At 38.1% G+C, this 27972-nt stretch overlaps 1 protein-coding gene across 2 annotated transcripts in view; it reads right to left on the reverse strand.

The window, feature by feature from the left end:
• grm2b (glutamate receptor, metabotropic 2b) overlaps positions 1 to 16876 on the reverse strand; it is a 32665-nt gene extending 15789 nt beyond the window's left edge. The window contains exons 1-3 of one of the 2 annotated variants that reach the window (XM_030730070.1): positions 16560 to 16876; positions 15894 to 15932; positions 11851 to 12478 (exon numbers count right to left, since the gene is read on the reverse strand). In XM_030730070.1, the coding sequence (XP_030585930.1) occupies positions 11851 to 12360 (510 nt within the window). In that variant the 5' untranslated portion in view covers positions 12361 to 12478; positions 15894 to 15932; positions 16560 to 16876. The remainder of the gene's footprint in view (positions 1 to 11850; positions 12479 to 15893; positions 15933 to 16559) is intronic. The other variant, XM_030730067.1, reaches the window with a different exon arrangement.
• Positions 16877 to 27972: the final 11096 nt, after the last annotated feature.

Here is a 27972-nt window from a genome sequence, read left to right on the forward strand (position 1 = left end):
AGTATTTCCCTCTTGTTCTCTCAGTCGAATAAAAACACCCACAGTCCCGGCTCAGGGGAAGAGACTCCAGAAACTTTAGACTTGCATTTTATTTTGTGATTAGGTAACTGCACACTTTTACTGATGCTCATTTATTTAAGAGTTAAGAGCTTAGTCATTATTTTACAAACCTATGACTCAAACCTTTATCCTTAGTTAAACTCATATTAAGTCTTCTCTATATAGAACTTTTTCTGATTTTTAAATTTGTACATGAGGAAGACAGGTGAAATATTATCATACAAAGTGAGCATAAACAGATAAGACCTCTAGTGGTGGCCTCTCTATTGATGACCCAAACCACAAAAGGTTGTTTGGATCAATTGTAGAAAAAAAAATCCCCAAATTACAGATAGCTGACCATAATTATTAAAAATTATACATTAAAGGAGCTTATTTACACAACAGACACATTGTTATGGTTATATGATTAGATTGCATGGGGGTTTGTATACACATTTTCTACTAATTACATTAATTAATCTTTATGTAATTTAAAATTAAAACTCTTTACAGATGTAGAAATCATATGAGCTGTGCCCATTTGTTATTTGAGGACATTTTTATTGCCATTGCATAACTGCAGTATTTGCATAATTAGTTTACAGACCTCATTAGAATTACCAGTTATTTTTAATATATCATTCTTATTATGGAAGTGCATTATGCAGTTAGTCTTGTTGCGGGTCAGTTGTTAGGCAGGTTCATTAGTCCAGCCAGAGTCTCTTTGCAGAGTGGCAGTTAAACAACAGTGAAACAACACTTTTATAACTACCCATTTGTACAAAAATTAATATTTTCATAAAAATGCTGTAAGTCTTTATATGTCATAAAATTTTATGGTGATCAGCATTTATTTAATTGGTGTGTTTGTATCTACAGATGGCCTTATCTTAGGTTACTGGTTTACAGCCAAAATGCTTCAAAAATAAATGCATTCAAACTTTACTAGTTTGAGGTCAATGAAAGTGAAAGTGATGCTTAAGATTGTAGTCTGTGTCCAGTTTTCATGATATACTTGGTAAGTTCTATGACCAAACGTCCTTAATTGAAACCAGAAATGACTAGGATATACACTGTAAACCTGGATAAGTTGAATCTACTTAAGAAAACCAAGGTAACTCGTTGCCTTAAATTTTTTAAGTAATGAAACAATTCATTTAACTCAGCCTGTTAAGTAAGCACGACTCCATTTCCAATTGAACTAAATTGTATGTTCTAATTGACCAAACTTATCTTTTATAGTTCATGAAAAAATAAAATGTCTTTTGATCGATCAATTTCTATCCTTTTCATGGTTGTGTGGGCTGGAGCCTATCCCAGGTGACAAGGCAGTAAGATGCAGGGTACACCCCATACAGGTCAGCAGCCTGTTGCAGGGCTGACACAGACAACCACTTACACCTGTGGGCAATTTAGAGAGACCAGTTAACCTAACCCCAGTAACTGCATGTCTTTAGATTGTGGGAGGAAACCCATACAGAGACAGGGAGAACATACAAACTCCACACAGCAAGAGTCCCAGGCTAAGCTGGAATTGAACCCAGACTATTAGATAGCTATTCTAGCTGTGAGGCAGCAGTGCTAACCACCACGCCACCATGCTGCCCGGTAACACAAATATTTTTTACAGTGTTGAACTATGTCTGTTTAAATTTGGTAAACATGATAAAACTCAGCCCTGCTGAATGCTGGTACATTGACATTTACAAATAACATCTGTCCATGGAACAATAAAAAAAACTATACGAGAGAGCGTTGTGAACAAAAACACCAAATGTCAACTATTCCAAACAGCAAGAGGCCTGGGCCAAGCCGGAATTGAACCCAGACCTTTTAGATGGTATTCTACCTGTGAGGTAGCAGTGCTAATCATCATGCCACCATGCAGCTGTGCATTAATTCAGTCTGTTAAAACTGGTATAAACTAGATATTTAGCAGGTGCAAAACTTGATGATATTAAGTTGTTTGAACTCAAACACATGATTACAATAAGATAGACCATCAGAAAGTACAGTCTACTCAGCATTAACAAGTAATGTTCACATTCTACGCAATTTTAAGTAATATGAACTCAATATTTTTAAGTGGAATCAAAATCTGGGTTTACAGTGCATGATTACCCTTGAATTTAGGTAAAAATGGCCCAGGTTAGGGTATTTTATGGGACTGGGCCTATATAAAGGGGAGGCATATCAAGTATGAAATGCAATTGTTAAATATCAAATCTTATCAAATCAATTTGACCATTTGACATCTACTCTGACCTTGGAATTGACCTTCTGAGTAGCAGGAAATCTGTAATGCTACATACATTACATATATTAAAATATCCCACAAGTATGATGTGATAGGGTTAAGTAGCTGAGCCATATGCTGTAAGGCTATTGCAGAGGTCTGGGTTAGAATCCACGCTGAGGCCATTTACTATGTGTTTTCCCTGCTCTCTCTTCCAGCTCCAGTTTCTCTTTATTGTACTATTTCAATAAAGGCTAAAAAGTCCCTGAAATATGCCATAAGTCATAATTTTGATTTTCTTTCACATTATGCTATTGAAAGTGACTCATGTAAGTTATACCAGTGAAATAGATATAGTCTTTTTCTTTACTGGTGACCTGCATTGTTAAATAATTAAATAAATCTAGCTATGGAGACATCCAAAGATAGATATGCAGTCAAGTGATGAAAGCAACATTTCTATATAACATAATATTCCTCCTTTGTGACAGTGTGTGTGTGTGTGTGTGTGTGTGTGTGTGTGTGTGTGTGTGTGTGTGTGTGTGTGTGTGTGTGTGTGTGTGTGTGTGTGTGTGTGCGTATGTTTATATAATCTTGTGGGGACAATTTTCCTGACATATACTACGTTGTGGGGACCAATTGCTCCTTGTGGGGACTGGAACCTTGTCCCCACAAGGGGAAACCCTGTTTTTGGGTCAGGGGTCAGAGTTAGGGCTAAGGTATGAATTGAGTTTAGGTTAGGGTTAGGGTTAGGTATGTGATGGTTAGGGTTAGGAAAAGGGTAAAGGTAAGGTTTAGGCTGTAGAAATGAATGGAAGTCAATGGAAATTCCCCACAAAGATAGCAAAACACACTTGTGTGTGTGTGTGTGTGTGTGTGTGTGTGTGTGTGTGTGTGTGTGTGTGTGTGTGTGTGTGTGTGTGTGTGTGTGTGTGTGTGTGTGTGTGTCAACTGATGGAAAACAATGCTGCCATGCATTCTAATATAGGTCTAATGTTTCAACCAATCACCTATTTTCATTTTCATATTTGAATTAATTTATGTCAAAATTATGGAAGCTTGTTTCCGCCACTAAAAAACACAAAATTTCAACAAAATCCATAAGAACTAACATTTTTTTTTCTCCAAACTAAACAACTTCTTAAAAATTGTTGACCAGGAATATAACAAGATTGTTTTTTAGATGTATTATCTGTTATCTTTTACCCCAACAGTTCAGATAGGTACATATTCACCAGAAGCTGGAAAATCATCAGTCACTTCTCTCATACAGTGTTTCAGGATGGAAAGTCCATGCCCCTGAGATCAAACTGAGTCCTATAGTAGATACAGTAGATGCTACACAGGGTAAAATTGTGGCTGCACAGTTACGCTACTAAATCTATTATATTTGTATTATATAAGCAAAATGCAGCGAGTGAAATTGACGGCCAAGGCTTGATTGCAAAAATAACTATCCAGTGTGAATCATTAAACATGTTAATTACTGATATTTCTAATCAAGCTGCTAAAAAAAAAAGTTTTTCAAATACACAGTAATTAAATTCTTAGGCACACTATAGAGTTGAATTAATTTAATGAGAACTGTTTTCTTGCTACTTTAATAATACCACCTCCTTTTAAAAACCAAAAAGCAAAACAATAAATGTACCGAACTCTACTAACTCTTAATGTATTTTGTAGGCTAATCAAAAATACACCAAAGATAAACAAAAAAATCAAATCTAATCAATATAACTGTAAATGAATCCAAAAGCAGTTTATGTGGAGATCTCCAATTGTTCAGTGTATCATTTGAATATGATAATTTGTCTGTGCACTGAAAAATATGAGAAAATAACAGCTTAGCACCATTTTAATGTATGCAGCAGTTTAAACTTTGATCAAAACATTCACTGAGAGGAAGCAGCACCAAGGCTAAACTGTTCTACTCTACTGTGGAGAAACAGCTTAAACAGCAGAACGCCAGTGGTGACTTAATTGACTGCGCAACATCAAACACACACGTTACACTAAAGATACTCATTCACTTGGGTTTAGTTTGTTTTTCACTTATGGTAAACCCAAGCACCAAGCATGAACTTGCTGTTCGTGAGTACAACTGCAGAGTCTCTCTTTGTGCAAATCTTCTTCTTTGAAATTGGAAATTCAGCTGGATCTACATACCTCTATTTGCTAGTCTTGCCACTCTAAGTCATGTACAGTAAAGTATAATTTATATGCGCTCTTCCTAAGTATTTCTGATTTGCAAGTAAATATTGTGCTCTGTACTTTATTACAGTTATTTTAAAGGTTTAGCTACTAATTATATTACAACATGAAAGAGATTTATACATAAATAAACCTAAATTTATAATCCACTAATGTGATTAGCATGATTTTGCAATGTGAGATTCTGCATACTGACTTTTATTTTATTTTATTTTATTTTATATTTAATTGCAATACTGCTAATTTTACTTCAGTAAAGGATCTAAAAGAGCTATCAAAAGCAAATTAATTTTCAGGCTCTTCTGCAGTGCCATTTTCATCTAACAGCTCTATGTGAGTTGGGGCAGAGGGTGCTGCATAAGAACCTCAAGTAATGCTGAATTTATTTATGACAGAATCTGATCTAAATGTGGTAATAAGACTCCAGGAAGTCACAACAACCTAAAGCACTGAACCAAGCCACAGATACAGACACACAACCAAAGAAAACCAAAAGGCTACAAACATGTAGACCTATGCATGTGTACTTTATACAAAACCATGTACTGCATGCATTCATATGTGTGGGTCCCAGCCGACTGTAATCAAAATCTGATATTATAGCTTATATAGCTGGGAATGCAAAGGCAGGAAGGACTGACACGAGCTATTTCAGGAACAGGCAATTCTTCATACTAAACATACCTATTATTTCCTCCCACCAGCAAAACAACGCTCACTACAAGAGCAACCTTTCAAGCCACGCTTGAGAACAGGGCTAGATCTGCTCTTTATCGCCTTCTTAGGAAAAATGCTTTGATATATCACTCCTAGCTTCTAGCACTTTTGAAGCAAACTTGATAGGTTTGGCAATTTTTGCTGTTATTAAGACTGAAATGCGGTGTTCTGTCACACAAGCTTTAGCCGTGAATTCTAAGTAACAGCCACGGGTTCTGCATAAAGACTCATCATTTATTTATGTGATACTACGTGGGAAACCCCCCCAACAGCTCTAAGACAGACAAGATGAAGGGAAGTGCATCGAGGCACAAATAGGCTAGCGCTATCATTGACTGTGTGTGTCTTGACTCGAACCAACTTTCCAGTCATTACAATATTTTCCTTTGACATTCTGATGCGCTAATTAGAGCGCATCGATGTGTAATATGAACATGCTAAAATTTTCACTTCAAAAATAACCGACATTATATTCAGCTATAATATCACATGATAAACAAGACCTTTTTGAAGTTAACACCAAAACAAGTTTTGTTTTGTTTCGTTTTTTTTCTTCACCCTACTCACTCTGAAGAGGGAAACACAATAAAGACAGAGCCCTCTCGACTTTGTCTACGTAACACATGAACAGAGTTAATAAACCTCCGCTCACCAAATGTATTAAACATCGATATGTGGCAGGATAGATGTTATAACCTCAAATCACAGAGGACCTTCCCAGATGCTTCAGCAATGATAAAATAGAATTTGTCTACTGGTCTTGAAGGATTTAGTGGGTGTTTTTGGAGTATAAACTCAAGATATTACACTTTTAGGATTCTACTGTCTCAATGACTGGAAATTGAAGGGAGAGAAGTTGATACTGCTATATTACACGCCAGGGATGGTTCATCTTGTATTTGAGTCCTGATAAAAATAAGAGTAATATACACACACACACAAAAAAAAAAAATTGTCAAAAAAGTAAGATTTATGACACTTTTTCCCAGTGCATACGCAGGTTCAGATTTGTCACAAGCAGCAGAGCTGTTTGTATACAATCTGAGCCATTGAATTTCTGTGCGGCGGATGGATCTGCTTCAGAGCTCTCTGTGTTCTATTTTTTATTAAGATAAAGTCCATGTTGAAGATAAGCTTATGGCAATGCCTCTGAAAAGATTTCAGCTTTTTATTGTGAGGCTACAGAGACATAACACCTTCTCTCATGACAGAAAAAAAAGATCTCATCTTACAGTTATTTGTCCAGGAAATGTGTGGGTATACAGCAAAATGATGTAATTTTTGTGTTTGTTAAATTATTTCTCTATGATGCTAAGTTAAACTCATAGGTGTAAAATGTGTGGGCTGTTAGGCATGAGTCATGGATGCTTCTATATGGCTAACATCCCGGTTGGCAATGAAAGCTATTTTCACAAACTTAAACAGTGAGAAGACATAACAAGGACAACAAAATACACTAGGATGAGTAAGGCAGTGATGAAAGCCTCCTAAAGATTGCTGGGCTAATTATGAACGAATCCTTTGAGACTAAAGAGAAACTGGCTCATCTCCCACCATCGTTACCACCTCTTGTCCTTGGCCCTGTCACAGGCAGCATCAGCCTCTTTTCCACATGCAGGTGGGCACATCCCTGCCAGCCAGTGGAGACGCACCCCGCAGATGGGAAAAGTAGCTCCTCTAAGTTACCCAGGATGGTCCCTGGCATTCATCCTCCTCTGTTTTATAATGCCCTTCATCTCCACAAAGTGCTTCTCTGGGATAAATAGGGACTGTGTAAGACAGTGACCTCTCAAAAAAATCCCACCATGGGCTTCAAGCCACTCTCACGGCTCGATTCATTAAAGTGCCCAGGAAGTGAAGGCACTCACAAAGAGACTGTTGAGCATCGTGACAGTAGAGGTATGTATTCAAATTCATACAAAACCACTCAAAAGCAGAGAGTTTCTTTTTTAGTCTTTGTGACTGTGTGGCTGCTGAAGATTTATTCACAAGGAGACAAATAGACAAAAAAACATGCTGTTCTTTTGTCAAGGCATCATCAACATTACATGAGAGGGAGGTCTATATTATTCACTCCTTTCTATGAAAGGAAGCCCTGAGTGTAATGAAGGCTTTAGATGATTATAACATGGTGGTGGATATCCTCAGTCCCATTCTGTCAAACTCTCCATTCAGCTTTAACACGCTTTGATGAAGCATTCATCTCTGCAAGAACTTAGTAAAGGTTGGATCATATTCTGGCTGTAGCACAACTCGGTCTTATCCATACTCTTCACTGTGTGGTCATATGGAGAGATAAAAAATAAGACAGTCCAGCTGTCATACTTTATATTTAAAGAACTGTTGGATTTTAAAGTGAAACCTATCCAGCCTGTACAGATGTGAATATAAAGGATTCAGTTATTCAGTTATTTAAAACATTTGCTTGACAGTTTGGTAAACATTACTAATGACTTCTTTATTGATTATTATTATTGATTATTGATATATGAAGCTTTGTAACTGAACTACAGTACTGTGCAAAACTCTTGATCCATCCCTCATTTCTTTATATTTTGCTTCCAAGGAGCAGGACTTGTGAATTTTTTTCCCCCAGGTCTTCTAAGGTCTTTCAAAGTTTTTTGTTGGACACTGGCTGCTTTTTTTAATTCGTTTTCAGTCCAGTCCTTGTACCCAAACATTTTCAGAGGAATGTTTTTTTTTTTTTTTGTTAAACCGCTTAATACTGACCTATGAATCATTTCAAGCATAAAAAGGCACCTAACCAGTGTTGTGTCTACACATAACAGAGAACTTAGCAAAGAACCAATTTTGAGTTGTATCTTTAAGCACTTTGTTACTAGCAGCCTGTTGCAAAAACACATAATTTGTTCCCATTTCTTTAGCTTAATCTGTGAAAAAATTCCAATGACAACACAGTGTGACAGGCATAAAATAGTATTTCTGCTCCAGCAAGTTGATTCCCAAATAGCTATTAGCCAGAGACTTGGCATATCTCAGCATTGTGTGCAGTGTGTCCTTAAGCTTGTAAATCCCAAACCATGAAATAATAGCCACAAAATCAAACACATTTTTTGAAAGTGGAGTGGATTGAACATCCTAATAAATTAAAAAAAAAAAGAAACCAAATACTAGTTTGCATATATAAGCTTTAATTTGTATCATATTTGTTACATCTGGCAGTTATTTGTTTATTAAATAAATAAATATTTAATGAAAATCTATGTATTAAATGATACATGTATGATACACTTGGTGTTAGAGGATTAAAATTTTTGAGGAAACTGGACAACTGGAAGACAAAAGAAGAAGTGACAGGTCTAAAAAAAATATGTAAAGCAGATGAACAGCATGTGAAAATCATGTTAAGAAAGAGAAAAAAATCCAACAAAAACCTGAGACAGGACCTGAGACATGCATCTGGTCCTTCAGTTGAGCCATCTACTGTTCACTGAAGCCTCATTGGAAACGGTCTCAAATGGAAGGGTAACACAAGAAGCCATTCTTATGGAGGAGAAACAGGGAGAAAAGGCTGAGGGATGCCAAATTACACAAGAACTGGACTGAAAAGATGTGGCAAAAGGTCTTATGCAGTGATGAATCCAAATTAGTCATTTTTGTTCAAATTGTTGTCAGAATATACAGAGGAGGTCAGGAGAGAGGTTCAACAATGAGTCTCTGCAGCTATCTGTGAAACATGGGGGAGTCTCTGCCATGAATTGGGGATACATTTCAGCAGGTGGTGTTGTAGATCTTGTCAAAATTGATGATTGATTATTGATTATGAACACAGAAAAGTACAGTCAGATTTTGATCCACCATGCAATATCATCTGGAAAGCATCTGACTGGCAATGGCTCAATTTTTCAACACAACAATAATCACAAACACAAAATGCAGTAAAAGCATACCTGGATACAAAAACACAATGTAACACTATCGGTCGATTGGCCTCCCCAGAGCCCGGACCTCAACATTACTGAAGCAGTCTTGACAGAATGGGGGAACAAAAGACAGGCAACATCCAAAGAAGAGCTTTGAATGTCCTTCAAGAAGACTGGAGAACTATTCCTGATGACATGGCAAAGAAATGACAAGAAAGCTCCCTAAGAGACTTCAGGCTATGTTGAAGAATAAAGGTGGTCATACCAAAAACTGACTTTCAAACTTGTTAGAATCGCACACACTCTGTTTTTGCCTTATGAACTGCATTTTCATTTATGCTTACACATGTTTCAATACATTTCCACACCAATTTCCCATTTTTCTACCAAAGTATAAAGAACTGAAAAAGTCACAGCATCCAGTGGACAAATGTGCTCAAATTAAAGACAAAAAATATCAATTAACAATGTAATGAAATAGATATGTTACTGAATTAAAGACATGTGGATAAAAACACATGCATCAAAACTGTATTATCTGTATTATCGGTTACACAGATGAACCAGTGAACCAAGGATGGATTAGGGGTCTGCGCAAGGAAGGCAGCTACAAGTAGTGAGAAACTGAAAAGATTTACTCGAGTACAGTTTGGGAAAAATGTTCCAAAACAATTTGTTATTAACTATAAAAATGATTATTACAGTTTTAACATGACAAGGATATTGTTACTCCTGTACAATAAGCCTCTTGATGCCTAAGAGGTTTTGTATTTTGGCTGCACCCAATGTCTCTGTGTCTTTGTGTTTTCATTATATTTTATTATCTGAGATAAATAGCATAGAAAATTCCAGCAGCCTCCTGGCTACTTTGAGGTCCTTCCACCGTGGTAAAAAAGTGGGTAGACATTGCCTGTAGAGAACTGCTGTTCAAACTGGTGATCTTCATTGTGTCACTAACTTTTAATTAAATGTGATGGAACTGTACTGTTTGAACAAACAAATCTGAAGTGCCCCAGAGTGTAGTGTTTCAACTGCAGAAAACAAGTTAGAGGGCAGAGCAGCGATATTTCTGGCAAACCACAATAGTGGTTTCATTAGAGGTGGTCATGCAACACAGAATTCTACAAACACTTTGTGACACTGAAAAGTGTCCTATGGCAAAGATTCCACTGCTGTACTTAACAGACCACATGCCACAAAGTCATACCTAGGTGGCACAAAAACAGGAAGAGACCCAAAATTCAAAATGCTCTGCTTTAGTTATTTTCTCACTTCCATTAAGATTAATCAAATTTGTGCATAATAGATGCCTATTAGACGAATCTGTACTTATCATGTAACCAGTGCAAAAATGAAAAACACTGGTTCAGTTATGATCTGGAATCAAATGAGATCATATTGCAGCACCCCTTAGGCTAATGAAGATGATCTTTACTTGTGTATAGTTTACCCACGGCTTTACCCAGGGCCCCATATTTTTTGTGTGTGTGTGTGTGTGTGAGTGAGTGAGTGAGTGAGTGAGTGAGTGAGTGAGTGAGTGAAAAGCATAACCAAATTATTCCTAAGCACTTGTCTCACTAGCACTGAGTTCTTCAGTAATTATGTCATGTAAGGGCAATGACAGTTAATTAATTAATTATGGTCAGATGCACTGCCTCTAGCAACCTTTCATACATGTGTGAAAGGTCAGTTTTCCTTGCAAGGCAGAAATGAAGTTGCTGACAAAGTGATTGACATGTCTGTGAACACTGATGCTTCAAACAAAATCATCTCAGTACATCCTTGCTCCAGCCAGAGAGAAATCTCTTCTACTGAAGGCTCATTTCTTCAGCTTATGAAAAGTGGAGATGCAAAGATTTATCTTTTGCTTTGCTTTTTTTTAATGAGTATGCAAGTTTTTTCCGTGTAGCATGTAAGGAGTGTTAAGTTGCAAAATATTTGCTCTTGCAATGACAAATTACTTGATTACAGACACACATAAAATGCAATCTGCTGAAATGACTACATCTACACTTGCACACATCAGGACTTTGTTTTAATGAGTGGCCTATAGAAAAAGAAGGTAATTACCAGATGCAGCGCCTCTGATAATTGCTAAAATGGATCACTTAGTGTGGTTGGGGTGTAGGAGCCTTTTGGATTAATGCTGTTAACTGACACATATTATGGCTTCCTCTGTAGTTAACAGACCGTCCAGGAAGTCTGTGGTTTTTGAGTGGAATTCTAGTAATATAGGTATAATATAAGTTAGCTGGGGACTGCTAATCAAGTGTTTGTGTTCCTGCAATGGACCCATACAGTTTATGGATGTACCTTCCTAACCATGCTGGCTAGCATTAGCTGATAACTTAGCACTTTAACCTCTCATTCAAATATGGTCAGCTGCCTCTAAAAAACCTCAAAATGATAATGGCCAAAATGCTAAATGTTCAAACTTAGAATCCACAAACCAGTGGGTGACACGATGAGAGTTACTTCCATCTTGTATATAGTCAATAGCAAGTAAAACATGACCTAGCCAGGTACAATTAAGCTATGGTTTGGTTTAAGTAACTAGTTAAGGATTATAGAAAAGAAGAGGTAAATCACAAGATGTAGATATGCACATCATCTACTATAACCACTATATCCAATTTTTTTCTTTTTTTTCATATTTTATTATGGTAGTATGACAATGTTGCATGTGTCATAGTTTTCAGTACGTGCATACAAGGGCAAATGAAACACAAAAGAGAGAAATAAATTAATTAGCACACTCACCTGAATTGAAACATCGCTGTAGGATCCTCCGATGACCCCAGAGATGGCCAGTGGAACCTCGTTTTGGATGGGTCTCGAGCCATCTGGGCAGATGAAACCTGGATCGTGCACCTTGGTGAGGGAGGCCCTTACAAAATCTAAGGACTGCTCCAGAGCATAAGTGTCCTTTGAGCAGGTGTCCAGGATGTGAGCCCCCAGCTGGAGACCGGGAAGGATGCGATCGCTGGAGTTAATTTCATCAAGTGCCAGCAGCATGGCTTCCAGTCTCTGGATCCCTCTCTCCTCATTGATCTTACCACAGTCCTCCATCCCATCGCCTTTTTGGTGCACTGGAAACAGGCCTCCAATCACCAAGTCCCCATCTATGATGATCTCCCGTTTGGCTGAAGGCGGTAGTCTGGAAATGCTAGGCAAGGCTCCTGGTATCAGAAGCTCAAGTAGGAACACGTGGAGAGCCCAGTAATGTGCAGAATTGGCCTGCGACTTGGGGCAGAGCACTGCACTCAGCATGGCAGGATCAGGTAGCTGGGTTTAGCAGGTTGAAGTGGAGAGCAGAAGAAGTTCACAGAGTTTGGAGGCAGATGTCTTTCAAGTCCTCTGTCAGTGAGTACAGCATGTTTGATATTTCCTGAAAGAAAAGAAAAAGTCATATGTATGTCATATCTATCTATCTATCTATCTATCTATCTATCTATCTATCTATCTATCTATCTATCTATCTATCTATCTATCTATCTATCTATCTATCTATCTATCTATCTATCTATCTATCTATCTATCTATCTATCTATCTATCTATCTATCCTGTTAGATTCTTATCTATTCCTGCCTTGTGGAGTAAAATAGAATGTCCTTGCATAATGTCCACAAAGTTCTTGAACTTAGCTTAGCTTTATGCTAACAGGTTTACTCAAAGATAATCACACTTTTTCTTCTCTTTATCTCTTTTTCTTTTTTTTAATTGATTCTTACTTCAACTATGTGACTTTTGCTAGACTTACAGTCTATAGTAATACTACAGAGTAGAGGTTTCATTGGACACTCTAAACTTAAGAATTCTATCTGAAGGCTGAAATGCAGCCATTAATCTTAGAATTTACTTTCTGAAGTGAAACAGAAGTAGTTAATATTTTAGTCAGGCTCTCAGCAATTCCAGAGTGAAATAAATTTACTTCAGTTTTATCTGAAAGACCCAACTCGGTATTACCACCTTTGAGTGACCACATCAAACATTTATTGATATTTAAGGCACCTCTTGAGTCAAGCATAATTTCCAGGCAACTGAGATATCACATACACAGTGATTCTCCTCAATGGCTGGGGTTGCCATGGAAACATGGTGGGTAAAAAATAAGGGTTGGACTGCAGGGGAGTGGGCAGTGAGACATGTATGCTAATGTAGATTCCTATCGTGTTCAAATAAGAGGTTTGGATCTCACTGGGGTTGTCTGATTAGGTGGGTAGGTTCAATCACAGCGGTCCTAGAGAGCAAGCCCATCATGTTTATTTCAAACACATTCATTAATCATGTTTATCAAACACCCGTTCAGCACAAACACACCAATTTAAATAGGTTTATACTGTGGAATGTATTTTAAATGACCTGTGGTTTACTTTTCGTTTTCTGCAAATATCATCAGCCTTTCTATCACAGCTTAAACATCAGCAGTATTACTCACATAAAGCTGTGAGAGGTGAAACAATGGCACATAATATCAACAGAAATTTTCTGTGGGTATGTTTTGATTTTTTTAAATAGAAGTTGAGATATCAGAGGAGTCATGCTGATAAACCCACAGAGCTTGGCAGCAGTTTGGACTATGTGATGAGCTGCTGCTACATTCTCCTTTAAGACACAGTGGGAAGCTTATTACTGACTTTTCCCCTTTTGTCAGGCAGTGTTTTTACTTACATTATAGTACATTATAGTATTAAAAAAAAAGACCCACATGTATTATCAGTTGTTTCATTAGTAGTTCTCTTCACAGTCATTTCATTCAGTCTGAGTGTGTCCTGCTTCCTGTGCTCACAGAGGCAGAAAACCGTCACAGTGGGGTTCGCAAGGACTGGTTAGAAAAACACCAGCTTCTGCAGCTGCACGTGCATATGTTCATGAGTGGATGCATGCTTTTGAACACTTCGGATGTCACAGGATATTTTGTGGAATATCCTGTGACAGCACAAGCAGCTCTTGGGTGAAAATGAGGAGCTAAAAATTGTAATGAATGCAAAATTTCTCCCCAGATAAATATTACATCAGATTGTGGGTGGGAAACCTGATGGTGCATTGATGAATCTGTACCCATCAAACTGAATTACATGTGGCACTACATGAAGTTACAGCCTCTGTCTCACATCTGTTGTGTGTCCTGAACAGTACATGCAGGTGTATGGTACCGCTGCATCACATTTGCCCTATTATTAGAAGCAAGGTGAGAAATCAACTTGGAGAGCTCAACTTTAAGGAGTCTAATTGGTCTTCAGCACTGTCTGTTGAGCAGATGGGGGCTTTCTGGTTGCAAAGACTAGGTCACAGTATGACTTAATGGTGCAACAAGGAACAGCCAATTAGGCTTGCCAATGCAAACTAAGCTAAAGTGAGGTTAGAGATGCAGAAGCTCTTCTAAAACCTCTAAGAACTGCAAAGAAATGCTGGCGAGGCTGAAGTGGACAGCTATCAAAAACATATTTCCTTCCAATTATTTGCACGTGTTCTTTAAACGGGAGCAGTCTTATCACCTTACATGAGTATTAAAATATCGGCGTCTGTTGAAGTAGCTTTTATCAGGCCTCGATCACATCATTAAAACCATCTTGAAACGGCTGTCACACTCACACTGAGCAGCCACGAGAGTCACTCGCTCCCCAGCTGTCTACGCACAATATTCCCTCTGAAAGGCAAGTTCAAAAAGAAAAGACGGCGTGCTTTACTCAGCTTTGAACCATCAGCTAATGCATTGCTGCTTCTGCCCAGCACAGAGGATTTCTCCAACATTAGCATAAAGAGGCTTTGAGAGCACTATTCCTTATTGTCCTTACTCCTTATCCCAGTATAACTAATGTGTAAAAAATGACTCACTGCACAGTTCCTTTCAGCAATAATGATGGTGATTGGCGGGTATAATGATATTATCTATGGGGAAATACAGTGTTATTTATGTCTGGCAAGTAAGCTGAAGAAATGGATGCACCTCCCTTTTGTTATTATCAGTTGTAATGCAAAATACTTGTTATAAAACAGTTATTTATATTATTAATTGTTTGAAATGATGACACAACTCAAATTTTAAGACTGGACACGGTCTGTGTACAGTTTTATTTAAAAGTAAAATACATGACATTTAATTTAGAGCCTGATCCACTGCACATGAATCATTTAGCCTGGTGAGTATGACAGCCTAAACACTGCTCTTGTCCCATGACATTTAAAAAACTGCTTTTCCATGCTTATCTGATTAAAAAATAGATTTAGGTTTAAAGTTTAGAGGTTACAGTGTTACACCACATAGTAACTGTCACAGAAAAAAAAAAAACCTGAAGGTTTCAATCAGAAGACAGAACACAAATCATCCAGTTCAAAGCAGTAGATCTCTATATGTGACAATGAAATACAAAAAGAAGCAAAAACTGCAACCTCAATAGCTCATCTTATGATTCCCATCGTTATATAATCTCCACTGGGAACTCAGTTTATCCCTCCACCTGGACTTGTCAGCTGAAGGAATTAGGATTCCTCTGTGATGGCCAGCAGCCAGCTGATTGTGAATTTGAACATGGATCAAATGCATAATTTTAGAAAACTAGTGCAGTGAAATTTTGTTAACTTAAAAAAATAAAATAAAATGCTCTACCACTATGTTTAATCATAGGTAATGCTGAGACCGGGGGACAAAGAGCGGATGTAAAAATTACAACTACAGCAGGTTGTCTTTGTTTCCTGTTCCAGTTCCTGTTGGTGAGCATGATGGTACCACCTGATAATAAGATAACATTCATCAGGTCATCGTGGTGGTGGTGTCTCCCATAATATATAACTGTCTTACCTTTGAGGTAAATCCTAGCGCATCACTCCTGTCTGACTCCTGTAATAACAATGTGATGCGTGGGATCACGGGTGGTTCCAAAGTGAAAACACTCTCTTAATACTTTACAGTGACTACATTTTTTTTTTTTAACAAATTTACCAGCTTACTTACTTTCCACATTGGAGTCCATCTCACTGTTTAGGGCGATGTCCAATTGTTTGATTGTTTGAGAGGGATCTCTGCCTTATTCAATTATGTAATGTTTATTTGAGACAATGAGCGCACTCCGGTAAAGCAAGATTACAACTTCACATATTCATACAGAAAAATGCTAGGAGCTCCACAGTAACCGGAGATATCGGGATGACTAACAATAAAGTCGCTTTAGAAAGTCTCCCTCTGCTATTTTGGTTTGCATTGAAAAATAGACTTGTGCGTCAGAGACGTCGTGTGAGATTTGAGAGGAATCGGGAGAAATGTTGGGAAAATAAAGCCATGCTGATAAGTAATTATAATAACGGACATGCTGGAAGTTATGGTGAGGTTGCGGCATGCATGCTCGGAGAGCACAACAAAAACAATTAAACATGCAAAATCCCGTAAGACAGAAAAACGCACAAAGTAGTTTCCGCGTTAAATCCACCGTCAGATTAACATCAAAGTTATGAGGGAACCATTTCTTACCTGTTAGTAGCACTAAATGTAGCTTCCCGAATGGATTTGCAGGTTTTCTTTGCACAAGCCGAGCTTCAGTACACAGGAGACGCGAAGAGCTTCATGTGACGAGCAGATTCCAGATGTTGCTCACTTTGGGCATCTTTGCCAGGCGCCAGTTTGGATCTGTCCTTGGTTCTGAAGTGTTCTTCACATTGGGAAGTCTTACCAACTCCTCTCGGTGCCCCCCAACTTGTGCCTGCCAGCCACCGTGACTACAAGCCCGTAGACTACCGCCCAAGTGCTCATATATCCATCCACGACCGGGGTGTTCTCTTTGTCTGTCACCGCGAGCTGGACTAAGAAACAAGAGTCTAAATTAAATCATAACCGCATATTCTTTACGTTACATTTCATGTTGATAGTCGTGTCTCTTCGGAAAGTTCATCAAATTAACTTCAAAACAATCGCCGCTGAGAAAATCCTGCTGTAGCCCATCGGATCAGAGACGCGCAGCCACTCTCAGCTCTTCCACAGAGATAATGAGTGCGAGAGTCGACACCGTGCTCGTCTCAGAAACCTGACGATGCTTCATACAGCGTTTGTTTGCAAGGTAGTGAAGGGAGCCACAGCACCGAAATAGATGTCATTATTTTTGAGTCGCTCCTATTTGCTAAATAAATAATTAAAATAATCATAATAATAATGCGCACTGTTCAGTATGCAAGACTAAGGGATAAAAACAGTGAGGAAGAGGCATCAATCAAAATTCAGCTCCCAACTTCTCACACAGGTCTTTTCAAGTGACTCATCCCTGTGGAGCTGAGCTTGTATGGTGTCAATCTAACTTTTAATGATAAAAAAAACAAAACAAAAAAAAACCCCCAAAACAACAACAAAAAAAAAAAAACAAGTGATTCTCATGGATTATATAAACTGCATCCCTTTAGCTAAATTTAGAATGATAAAAAAGGGAAATGAGCATCAACTTTTTTTTTTAACCACTCTATGAAGGCTGGCCAGTTCCTTGTTCACCTCCATCTCATTAAAACTGAATCACACTCCAGTTGAGTGGCACAGCACTTCACAAACTCAAGAGGTTTGATGCAGTTTGTTTTTCATTGGGAAAAGCACCCCACCACCACTACATACATACACAATACATATCATTTAAATGTTTGTATTTTTTAATCTGCAGATAACTATCATTGCTGTGCTGTTACATGTGTTAATATACATAAACTTTTTCTTGACTCTCTGTACCAATTCTGACTATTAATTTGGCTACTTTAAGGTCTGTGCAGGCAGCAGTGGGGATCTTCAAAATCTACAGCTAATTAAGGCTAGCTTTGCATACAGTTCGATGGCAAAAACATTTGTCAGAGATACTCATACATGCTACAAACTGTTCACTTTTCCAAGTGCACCAAAACAATATTACATCAGCAACATTCCTGTTGTATAATTAGTGAGAAGTGCAGGGGAAAAAAAAAAGACCTGCTGCACCAGCTTGGATTCTGTGTTCACAATTCACCCTGCTGCACAACTGGTTACAATTAAATTGGGACATATTCAGGGAAGAACATGAAATTAATTCTGCATGAATTTAGCTTCATTGCAGTTCGCCTCTCACCCACACATACAAAACACATCTCATGTTTGCATTTTTTTTTTTTATATAATTTCTGGATTAACAAGCTACTTTGCAGTGAGGGGTTGGCAAAAGAAGAACTTTTCCTGTGCACAAGTGGCAATTAAAATGACGAGCGGGTGCAGCTTGTTGCATAATTCCCTCAGCTAACACAAAGGGACCAATTTTCTCCTGAAATAGAATTGTAGTTTACATTACAATAGTTGAGGGCATGTGGGTGGAATACAGAGTTTATATAGGAACATGCCAATTAATGTCAAGCAAAATTACAGAGGACAGAGGCAAAGTGCTCCCAGGCACTGGCCAGTGCACAAAAATCAGACCACTTGTCTCTTTTGTAATGATGACAAAACAATCTGTCCACAGCTAAGTTTCTCTTAGTGTTTTGTTGATATCCACACACGGAAATGTAATCTTTTTACTCGAAGAACACAATATCTTACACACAGTGGTGGTGTAAGTTATTGCGTGCGCAGAGACTGACAAATCTCTTTTGATCAGATTACTCTCACCTCAGCTGCGACAGTCACTCTAAGGTACCCACAGCTTGGCCCTTTATGCTGTGTTTCCTCCACAACATTTTTATCAGCATGGGGAATCAGGCTTGGTATAGACAGAAGCAAATTTTAAATACCCCCCCCCCCAAAAAAAAATAAAAAAATGGAAAGCTTGTGCTTCCAGCCATTAGGATAGTATCTGTCACTCCTGTGTGACTTATACAAGTGACTTTGTTATCAAGGCAATATGACGGAGGCAAGAGCAAGCTGGTTAAAAGGTTTTTACAACAACAACACTGATATTCCACAGACATGAGTGTGAAAAGTTTTTAGTTTAAGAGGGTTTTTTTTATTGTTGTTGTTGCAGCTTTGCATGATTCACAGTTTATCCTATACATGGTGCAGACCCTGCTCGGCTAATATCTAAAGGAAGCCATTTTAGACGTTTGAGACCACCCTCCCTTTAACCAGAAGGTTCAAGCAGCAGGTGGATGAGGCTGCTGTGCTCACAGCAAGAGCTATGTGCCTGAGATGACCCTACTAAGGACATCCCCTCTCACTGGCATCATCTCAAGCCAAGAGTAGAAAAAACTGTCAGAAACCAAGCTATTTATAGCAGTCTAGAGGTTGAAGTTCTGCCTCACAAGGATTTCTTGTACACATGCTGACCTCATTATTTGAATCTTTGCTAGATTTGATTATGCACTTTTGTAAGAGTATATGACCACAAATAAACATAAGCATCATAGGTAAATGCTAACTGATAATCTTGGTTTAATATATGTTTGTTCCGTCCATGCAATTTCCAACATTTCTGGTGGTCATTAAACTAATGCAGCGAGCATTGTTACTGTGAGCTTCAATAAGGCAAGAAAGCATGATCTGCCAGTCGGTCGCACAGGTCATAAACAAACCACCAGTTTAATACAGTAATACTGCAATTGAATGAGGCTCAGCCATAATGAAATTGTACTGACAGTTTAGGTCATAATTTGTAGTTTGGCTTTGTTTTGACATTCAAATATGTTTATGTAACCCAGGAGGTTGTTTAAAATCTGTAACCTCATTTCACTACTGATGTTTCTTATTGTGTGTGAGTATTTTTAGAGATGTCACCATGTACCCACTTCTCAGTAATAATTTTGATGAGTCCATTTTTTTTTCTCACCAGAAGAAATCATGGTCTTAAACTTTAAAAATGAAAAATAAGATGTAAAAATCTGAAAATGTTTTTTAATGTAATCTTACAGTAACTACTTTGCATGCATGTGTAATGAGTGAAATACATTCACTCTTTCTAGAGGTTTTATAGTTAGACAGAGAGGAAAACCATCCAGGACTTACTTTTTAAGTTCATCCATCTTGTTAAACTCTATGCCCAAGGGAATGTAACCCCATCTTTGGAGTAATCAGCATTTAGATTAAAAATGTAAACACACCCTATAGATCATCTTATTTGTAGAACACTTGTCAGGTGAGAGCTCAGCATTGTGCCAATTAAACCTCTGAGTCCAGAGCAAACTAATGAATGAGTAATGATGTACGGGACATGGTGGATTGCTTTTTCCTACCTCCTTGTTCCTGAGAAGTTAGAGCATTCTGCAGCTTAAAGAAGGCTTGTTAACAAAATCACTCTAATAAACAACTAGGCAGCTCAAGATTTGCACTGACAGATAATGTCCAAAAAATAATTCAGACAAAGAAAACAGTTGTGAGTGGCATTCTCTGATGTGGCACGAAGTAGGTTTTCTTCAGTTATCTGGATAAAACCGAGAGTCCACGATTTGTTTCAGGTAAACCTGATCCCTGGTTGCACCCAAGGAGATGTGGTTGTTGTTGCTATCCCTCAGGGATGGAGATTATGGTCTTTTTTTACATGAATGTATTTATGGACTCTTTAGTCTAAGCTGTGATGCCTGTAAAGAACACAGATTTTTAAGGCTTTAAAATTCAGAATAAATTGCCAATGGTGTCACCAGCAAAGCAGTTCTTTCCAAAATATGTGTTGCTTCAGTAGTAAAATAAAGGTCACAAAAGCACAATAAAGTCAAGAAATTCCATCAAGTACATTTTGTTGAGGCACACCTGATCATTTTAAACCACTCCATGTGGTATATGGGGTTTGAGAGGGCTAGTACTTCTAATGGAGAGCTTGTCACACTCATTCTTTATTGGTCCCCACCCATCTCCCACCTGTGGGTGTGTCATATGGCAGCAGCTACATGACAGTCAGCAACTTTGGCAGGCTTGCTAAACCAGCTGACAGGTCTCAAACCATTGGTGAGTTAGGGACTTGCTCACTATAGTATTCAAAGACAGGCAGGGCACACATGGAACACCATAACTAAGGGGCTGGTAAAGTATAGAGGAACATCTGTGCAGAGTATGACCTGGAAGTCCTGAGGTCAAATGGGATATGCCCCCAAAGCTGGTTGAGAATGACTGAGCAAAGATCCTGTGACTTCCAGATACAGATGGACAAACTGGTGATGGCTAAGCAATACTGCGATACTAAGTGATAGTAACATCAGGAAGAAGGAACGCAAGAAGCTCAAGAAACACCAAGGACTGACAGAAGCGCTAGAGACGATGTGGAAGGTGAATGCAACAGTAGGTCCCGTGGTAACTGGAACACTGAGGACAGAGGGGCTCCAGCAGATTCCAGGAATGACATCCGAGATCTCTGTCCAGGTGTTTTCATGTGCTATCCAGCTTTCCTGCAAAAGTTCAAGAAACAGTGGCCAAACAAAAACTGAATGCAGCAGAAACTCAATGATAACCCAGGAAATTCTGGTCAGAAGTGGATTTGGCTTTAGACCTGCAGTCAAAAAGTCCGTCCTCCAATATGGGAACAAACCCAGGTATGTTCAAAAACACAAGATCTGAATGTAGAAAAATACAGCAGGTGCTTTGACAAAAGGCAGTTTCTTTAACCCAGGATGGAAAGTGCTTTGAGCGTGTGCAAGCAACAGGAGCAGGGTTCTTTATAGGTCTGGGATTTGTGGAGGTGATAAATTGATCTGCTGAGAATTTAAGTTTACACCAAACACTGATTTGATGTAGGCTTTTTTGTTTGTAAAAATTTTTTTTTTTATGTTAATTGATAACGACTGTTGATAGGAGTATTTCACTGTCAGTTCATTTTCATAGCTAAATAAAAACAACTTGTTCCATAGACTTGATCATTAATAGAACACCTGTGATTTCAGCTGGAGAGATAAAAAGTGGAATGCCTTGGCAAACATATACTCCAGTCATTTTATACTTCTTTTAACAACATTACCTTTGGAAAAATGGACAAAATCTATGAAGATACTCAGCATCTTCTTCACGAAAGCAACGGGCTTTCAGAGGACAGTCTTAAACAGACTAATTCATTGCTTGCTTGCTTGCTTGTTGGCCATCACCAGCCTTATCATTTAATGAATATAGCTGATTATGTGAACACATACAATGTGCTCTTACAGTTTGCAACCATCACTCTCTACTCTCTCATCCTTAACTAACACATCTCACTGAACTTATGCTCCTCTCCCACTCCTAAGTTTGAACCTCCAGGCTCTTCTGGATGGAGTCTGCACTGAGCTGCTCAACTCTCTCGTCCTGGTATCCACCAGTTTGCTTCAAGTCCAACTTTTTAAATGAGGTTCCCCTGGAGTCTCTCTCTCTGCAGTCTATTCCCTTGATCTTGAATATGCCGGGAGTGGACCGTGTATGCCATCAGTGACGTCTCTCCGTTTTCTAACAGGAGAACCCCACTCCCTGAGCACTCTTCACTGTCGGAGTCTGTACCTAGAGCAGTTATGAAACAAAGGGAGGGGAAGGACAGATGGTGAGAGGACTTCTATAAACAAACACCACATGAGAAAAACAGGACTGCCCAAAAATCCTGGGATTCAACCAAAATCTGCATAATGGCATTTAAGCTTTACTGTTTTTTTAGTCCAGAATTACTGTTTTATTTTTATTCATATTATTTTATTTTGCAGCAAACTAATGGATCTATTTCTAAATTGTATGCATGGAGAAGCATGTCAGCATATTCCTCTTGAAAGCAGATGCTGTCAGTCTATCAGGGTTCATGCAATACGACCAAAAACATATGTGCTTTAGAAAGATGTTTTAAAATCATATTCATACAAAGTGGCATTGACAGAAACAAAATTACCAACATCCTGCAAGTGATATACAACATATCACATGGCTGTGGATTCCTTTTTCTCACAGCTATGCTGTTTTCATACACGCAGTATATCTTCTCTGAAGTTCAGTGTTAGTGTTATATTTTCCTTCCGTTAAAATGAGAAAACCTACAGATTGCACTGAAATAACAAGAGTACTGTTGCAGCTTGCACATTTAATTCAGTTTGGTGTGATTAACTTATTTTAATATATTATTATAATTAATCTACTAATAATATTCCCCTTTTTTTGCATTTTCATGTGACAAATCAGCTGTAGTATATTTTGCTTGTCACACATTTCCGTGCTTGTTAATGAACTATGAGATAGCAGCTACAACACCTTGTGCTGTGACTTGAAGTTGAAAGTCAGTTAATTAGGAACTCCAACAAGCTAAAGGTCTTCTGTTCTTTAATTGGATGGGATCATATGCACAGCCCAACCACTTGACTCCTCAGTGTTTTCAGTTTGTTCCTTGCAGGTTAATAGGATCAATTTTATACCTATATGTGCCAGTCTGTTGACCTTTTGTCTTTGTGCAGAAATCAATATCTGCTAACCCAAAGCCAGCCTGTCATTAACAACAGACATGATGATCATGACACACACACACACACACACACACACACACACACACACACACACCAGTAACTAACATTTAAGAAGAAAAACTGGACAGAAGCAAGAGGCTGCCACATCATAAGCTTTATATAAAGGAGCTGAATTTTGTGCATTATATATGTTATATGGCACCTCTAGACACCAATGTACATTTAAAATGTGGAAAAAGAATGAAGGCCAGAATACAAGGTGGTAAGTTCTTTTATGATTCAAAGACATAGCAAAAAATACCTAGAGAGTTTAAAGTCAGGAATGTAGCATTCTGAAACCCCAAAGCACGGTAAAATTGCTCATTTAGCTTCAAGAGGCAGGAAACAGAAAACATGGTGAATATCACACTTTGGAGATCAAGTTAAAAAGATTTCCAACATGCAAGCCAAAAAAAAAAGAAAGAAAAGGAAATGGGGTTAAATTTTAACATGTGAAAGATGCTGAATAATTATTACTGTGGAAATGTGATTCTTAAGAGAAGACGCTACAAGCAAATGAAGAAATCCATACATTCATGTGAGCTAAGCTTGCTGTTGAGTGTGCTGTATAATCAAAACGTGAAAAACAAAAAGGCTCGTTTCGCTGTGCAACATGTCCCGAAAATAAGTTATTGGAAAAGAACAAAAAAATTGCTTCACGCTGACAAAGAACATGATGGTAGGTAAAAGGATTGAGAACATGCAGGAGTTTTTACAAGAACGTGAATCACGAGGATTTAAATTAATTGCGATGTAAGCCGCTTAGCTGATTGAATGATAAATTATTTATTCCTGACACTGCACATAATCAACTATGATGATTTTCAAAAGATTTTAGAGCAAGAGTTGCATAGAGGAGACATAAATGCAAGAAAACACAAAAAGCAATATAGAATGATTTTCTATTTATCTTTATTAAAAATGCATTTTCAATTCAAATGAAAAAAATGTAAATGCAGCCCAAAGCTTTAGCTGATTAAATTACATCAAACTCACTTGCATGTGATTGATGAAGGGAAGAGAGAAATTAAATAAAAGATTTTAAAAAGGTGCACCCTGAGATCTGAAGAAGCAGTAGGATTGGTTTTCAAGTGCTGGTTGGTCCCCTGAAGCAAGTCACAAAGTCTGATCACTCAGTGGGAAAGAGAAATCCTATATGGATTAGAGGATACACATTGGACATAATGACTTCATTTTTTTAAGTGAAATTTGCATTTTATTGGGTGGTTTAGTGACGACTCCAGGCATCACTTTCCATATATATGATTATGATTTGACCAGCAGTTGACGATTGTGAGAATAGGACAAAGACAAATACTGCAAACTTTAAACAGAATCACATCAGTGCAGACCAACATATTTTGTAAAGAGTGAAAATCAAAGCTGTAGACCTTAAACATTTCACTCTGAAGTCTGAGACTTTTTGCCCTTTAAAAGGCTTGAAAGCAAGCAAGAAGGTTAGTGCTCTAAAATCAAGCAACACTTTTGAATTCACGGCTCTCAGCCAGATGAAGCAAAAATCTATTTACTCTTCTGTCTAAAGGGGTGATGTTGTGCCTACAGTGCTGTGAAAAAAAGTTTTTGTTTTTTTTCTTTTTTGCATATTTGTCACTATTCAAATAAATTTTAATATTAAACAAACATAACCTGCATAAAAACTAAATACAGTTTTTAATTTCCAGCTTCATTTATTAAGGGAAAAAGTTATCCAAACCTACCTGTCCCTGTGTGAAAGGGTACTTGCCCCTTAAACATAATAACTGGTTGTGCCACTCTTGGCAGCAAGAACTGCAATCAAGCATTTGTGACAACAGGCAATGAGTCTTTCACATCGCTGTGGTGGAACTTTGGCCCACTTTTCTTTGCTGAATTGTATTAATTGAGCCACACTGGAGGATTTTCAAGGATGAACAACCTGTTAAAGGTCATGCCAAAGTATCTCAATCAGATTTAGTCAGTATTTTGACAAAATCCTTCATTTTGTTTTGGGGTTTTATTGAAGCCATTCAGAGATTGACTTGTTGGTGTGTTTTGGATCATTGTCCTTCTGCATAGTGGTTTTCTCCTGGAACTTTCCGATGGATGCCATTTCTTATTGTAGAATCATGAATACTGACCTTAACTGAGGCAAGTGAAGACTGCAGTTCTTTAGATGTTGTACTGGGTTCTTTTGTGACCTTCGGGATGAGTTATTGGTGCGCTCTTGGAGTAATTCTGGCCAGTCACTCCTGGGAAGGCTCTCAATTGCTTTTTCACATGGGGCCAGATAGGTTTTGATATCTTTTTTTCCCTCAATGAATAAAATCATCATTTAAAAAAAACTAAGAATTCAGGAAGCAGTCAAATACTTTTTCACAGCATTGTACAGCAGCTGCATAGCCATATGTTAGCTGCAAAGCTGCATAGGCTATATTGTAGCTGGGGTGTGCCTCTTCAAAAATGTAATTACACAAATAGGCTTTGGGGGCTATAGAAATAATACATGGGGACTTCTTAAACTGTGACTGGCTGCTTGTCTTTTCTCCTTGTGTTTTCTGATGCTAGTAGATACAATGTCAAAATTTCAACATTGTGTTCTGGTCTCAGTAAAGTACAACAGACCTCCCCAATAGTGCTTCTATCATAAAGACAATTAAAGAATTTAAAAACAGTTAGTGTGGTGGGATGTACAGCACGAAATGCCCCCATATGATGCTCAACTGAAAGTCTATGTACAGTATCTGCGATGGGACCAGAAAGTCAATTAGATCCTTGAGACTTAACTTGCCCCAAAAGTCTTAAAAACCTCAAACAAAATCAGTATAGTCATTTATGCACTGCTGATGAAAAATAAATGAAGTAAATCCACTTTTGTAGCAGTCAAAAGAGTGACAGGGTGATTTTTTAAGACCATTGTCCCACAGAGTGAGGAACCATCTGTGCTGAAGCTGGAGGTTGATCAGGTCACTGAGACAAAACTGGTATGAGGGTGTGGGAGATAGTGGGTGGTTGAGTTGGGAGTTAATGGACCAAAGAAGCTTCCACTGTGGCCTGAATGCTCCACTGACCTGGCTGAGTTGAACCCAGTGTGACAGGAGCACGGTTATCTGCCACATTATCATTTTCAGGTCTTGGACCTGAATGTCAGTTCCACTCTGCACTGTGTCCATGACACATGAAGACCACGGGATTTGTCAACACCAATCAGTATTTCTCTGTTTTGTAAAGTCACCATTGGAAAGGTAAGAACTGCAGAGTAAAATGAGTATAGTCTAAAAATTATGGGGGGAAAAAAAAAACATCATAATCAAGACTGTTGTGCCAGCTCTCCCACCCTAACTGGAAGACAGGCATGTCATTATTCACAAATTTGAAAAGCACATTTTCAAAAAAAAAAAAATATGAGGAATAAGATTCGAGAATTTGGACAGCCAACTCTCAATCTGGTCAAAAGAGCAGAGTGTCTTAGACGTTTAATATTCAGATAGAAAATTAATTAAATGTGGCGTTTTAGTGAAAAACAGAACAAAGATTGGACAGTTGTTTTTTTTTTAATGAATAAGAACAGCAGAAAGGTCAGTATCAAGAATCAGGATCAATTTTTTTTCTCAGACATTCACATATAGAAAAAGTAGTGAATTATCACATTTGAAAAGCAATAGCTAGAGTATAATCTGGTATTTTGGACTTACCTCATAAATTTCATAAAACGATTGCTGTCACAACATGGTATTTACTACATGTTTAAAAATGTAAAATGTGCTATAAGAGGACATACTGTGTGTGTGTGTGTGTGGGTGTGTGGGTGTGTGTGTGTGTGTGTGTGTGTGTGTGTGTGTGTGTGTGTGTGTGTGTGTGTGTGTGTGTGTGTGTGTGTGTGCGCGCGCGTTCAGTTGTGTTTTACGTGGTTATTTTAACTTTTATTTTCAGCAAAGCCATGTTCAAATTCATCATTAGGTCTAACTGATGTGTCCTCTGAAACAAACCCTTTAGCGAATAGGTCCTATGAAACTGCTTGAAAGACTTACTTACACATTCCATGTCAACTCATGATTAAACCTGCTTCGTCATCATCTTTACGAGGTTTTATGTCTCTTGAGGAAAAATGACTTTCAAGTGGAAATGCATTTAAGAGCTTGCAAATCTTCTCTAGTCAACACAAGATTTCCGTAAGGTGTTCATATTAGCTGCAGGCAGCCCCTTGGTGAGTGACAGCACACTTCCACCAGAAGCTGTTGTGTCTGGACTTTTCATTAACACCTAAGAAGGTGTCAATCACAGTTTGCTTCTGCTTAGGAGGCTCATAAACAAAACAGCAGTAGCAACAAGGTCCAGTTCCCCTAAGTCCCACCCAAGCACCAACACAGGTGCCTTGATATCCAGTTTTCTCATAACTATCATACCCTTACTGAAATCTTTTGTATTTTTCTCTTGAAATGCACATCTCTTACAATGCTTCTGCAATGTGTCTTGGTGGCTATAAAAATTTTAAATATTCACTTGTATTTTTATATTAAGACTGAGTCAAATTACTTTTTAGCATC

Source organism: Archocentrus centrarchus, chromosome 5, assembly GCF_007364275.1.
Source record: "Archocentrus centrarchus isolate MPI-CPG fArcCen1 chromosome 5, fArcCen1, whole genome shotgun sequence".
Lineage (NCBI taxonomy): Eukaryota > Metazoa > Chordata > Actinopteri > Cichliformes > Cichlidae > Archocentrus > Archocentrus centrarchus.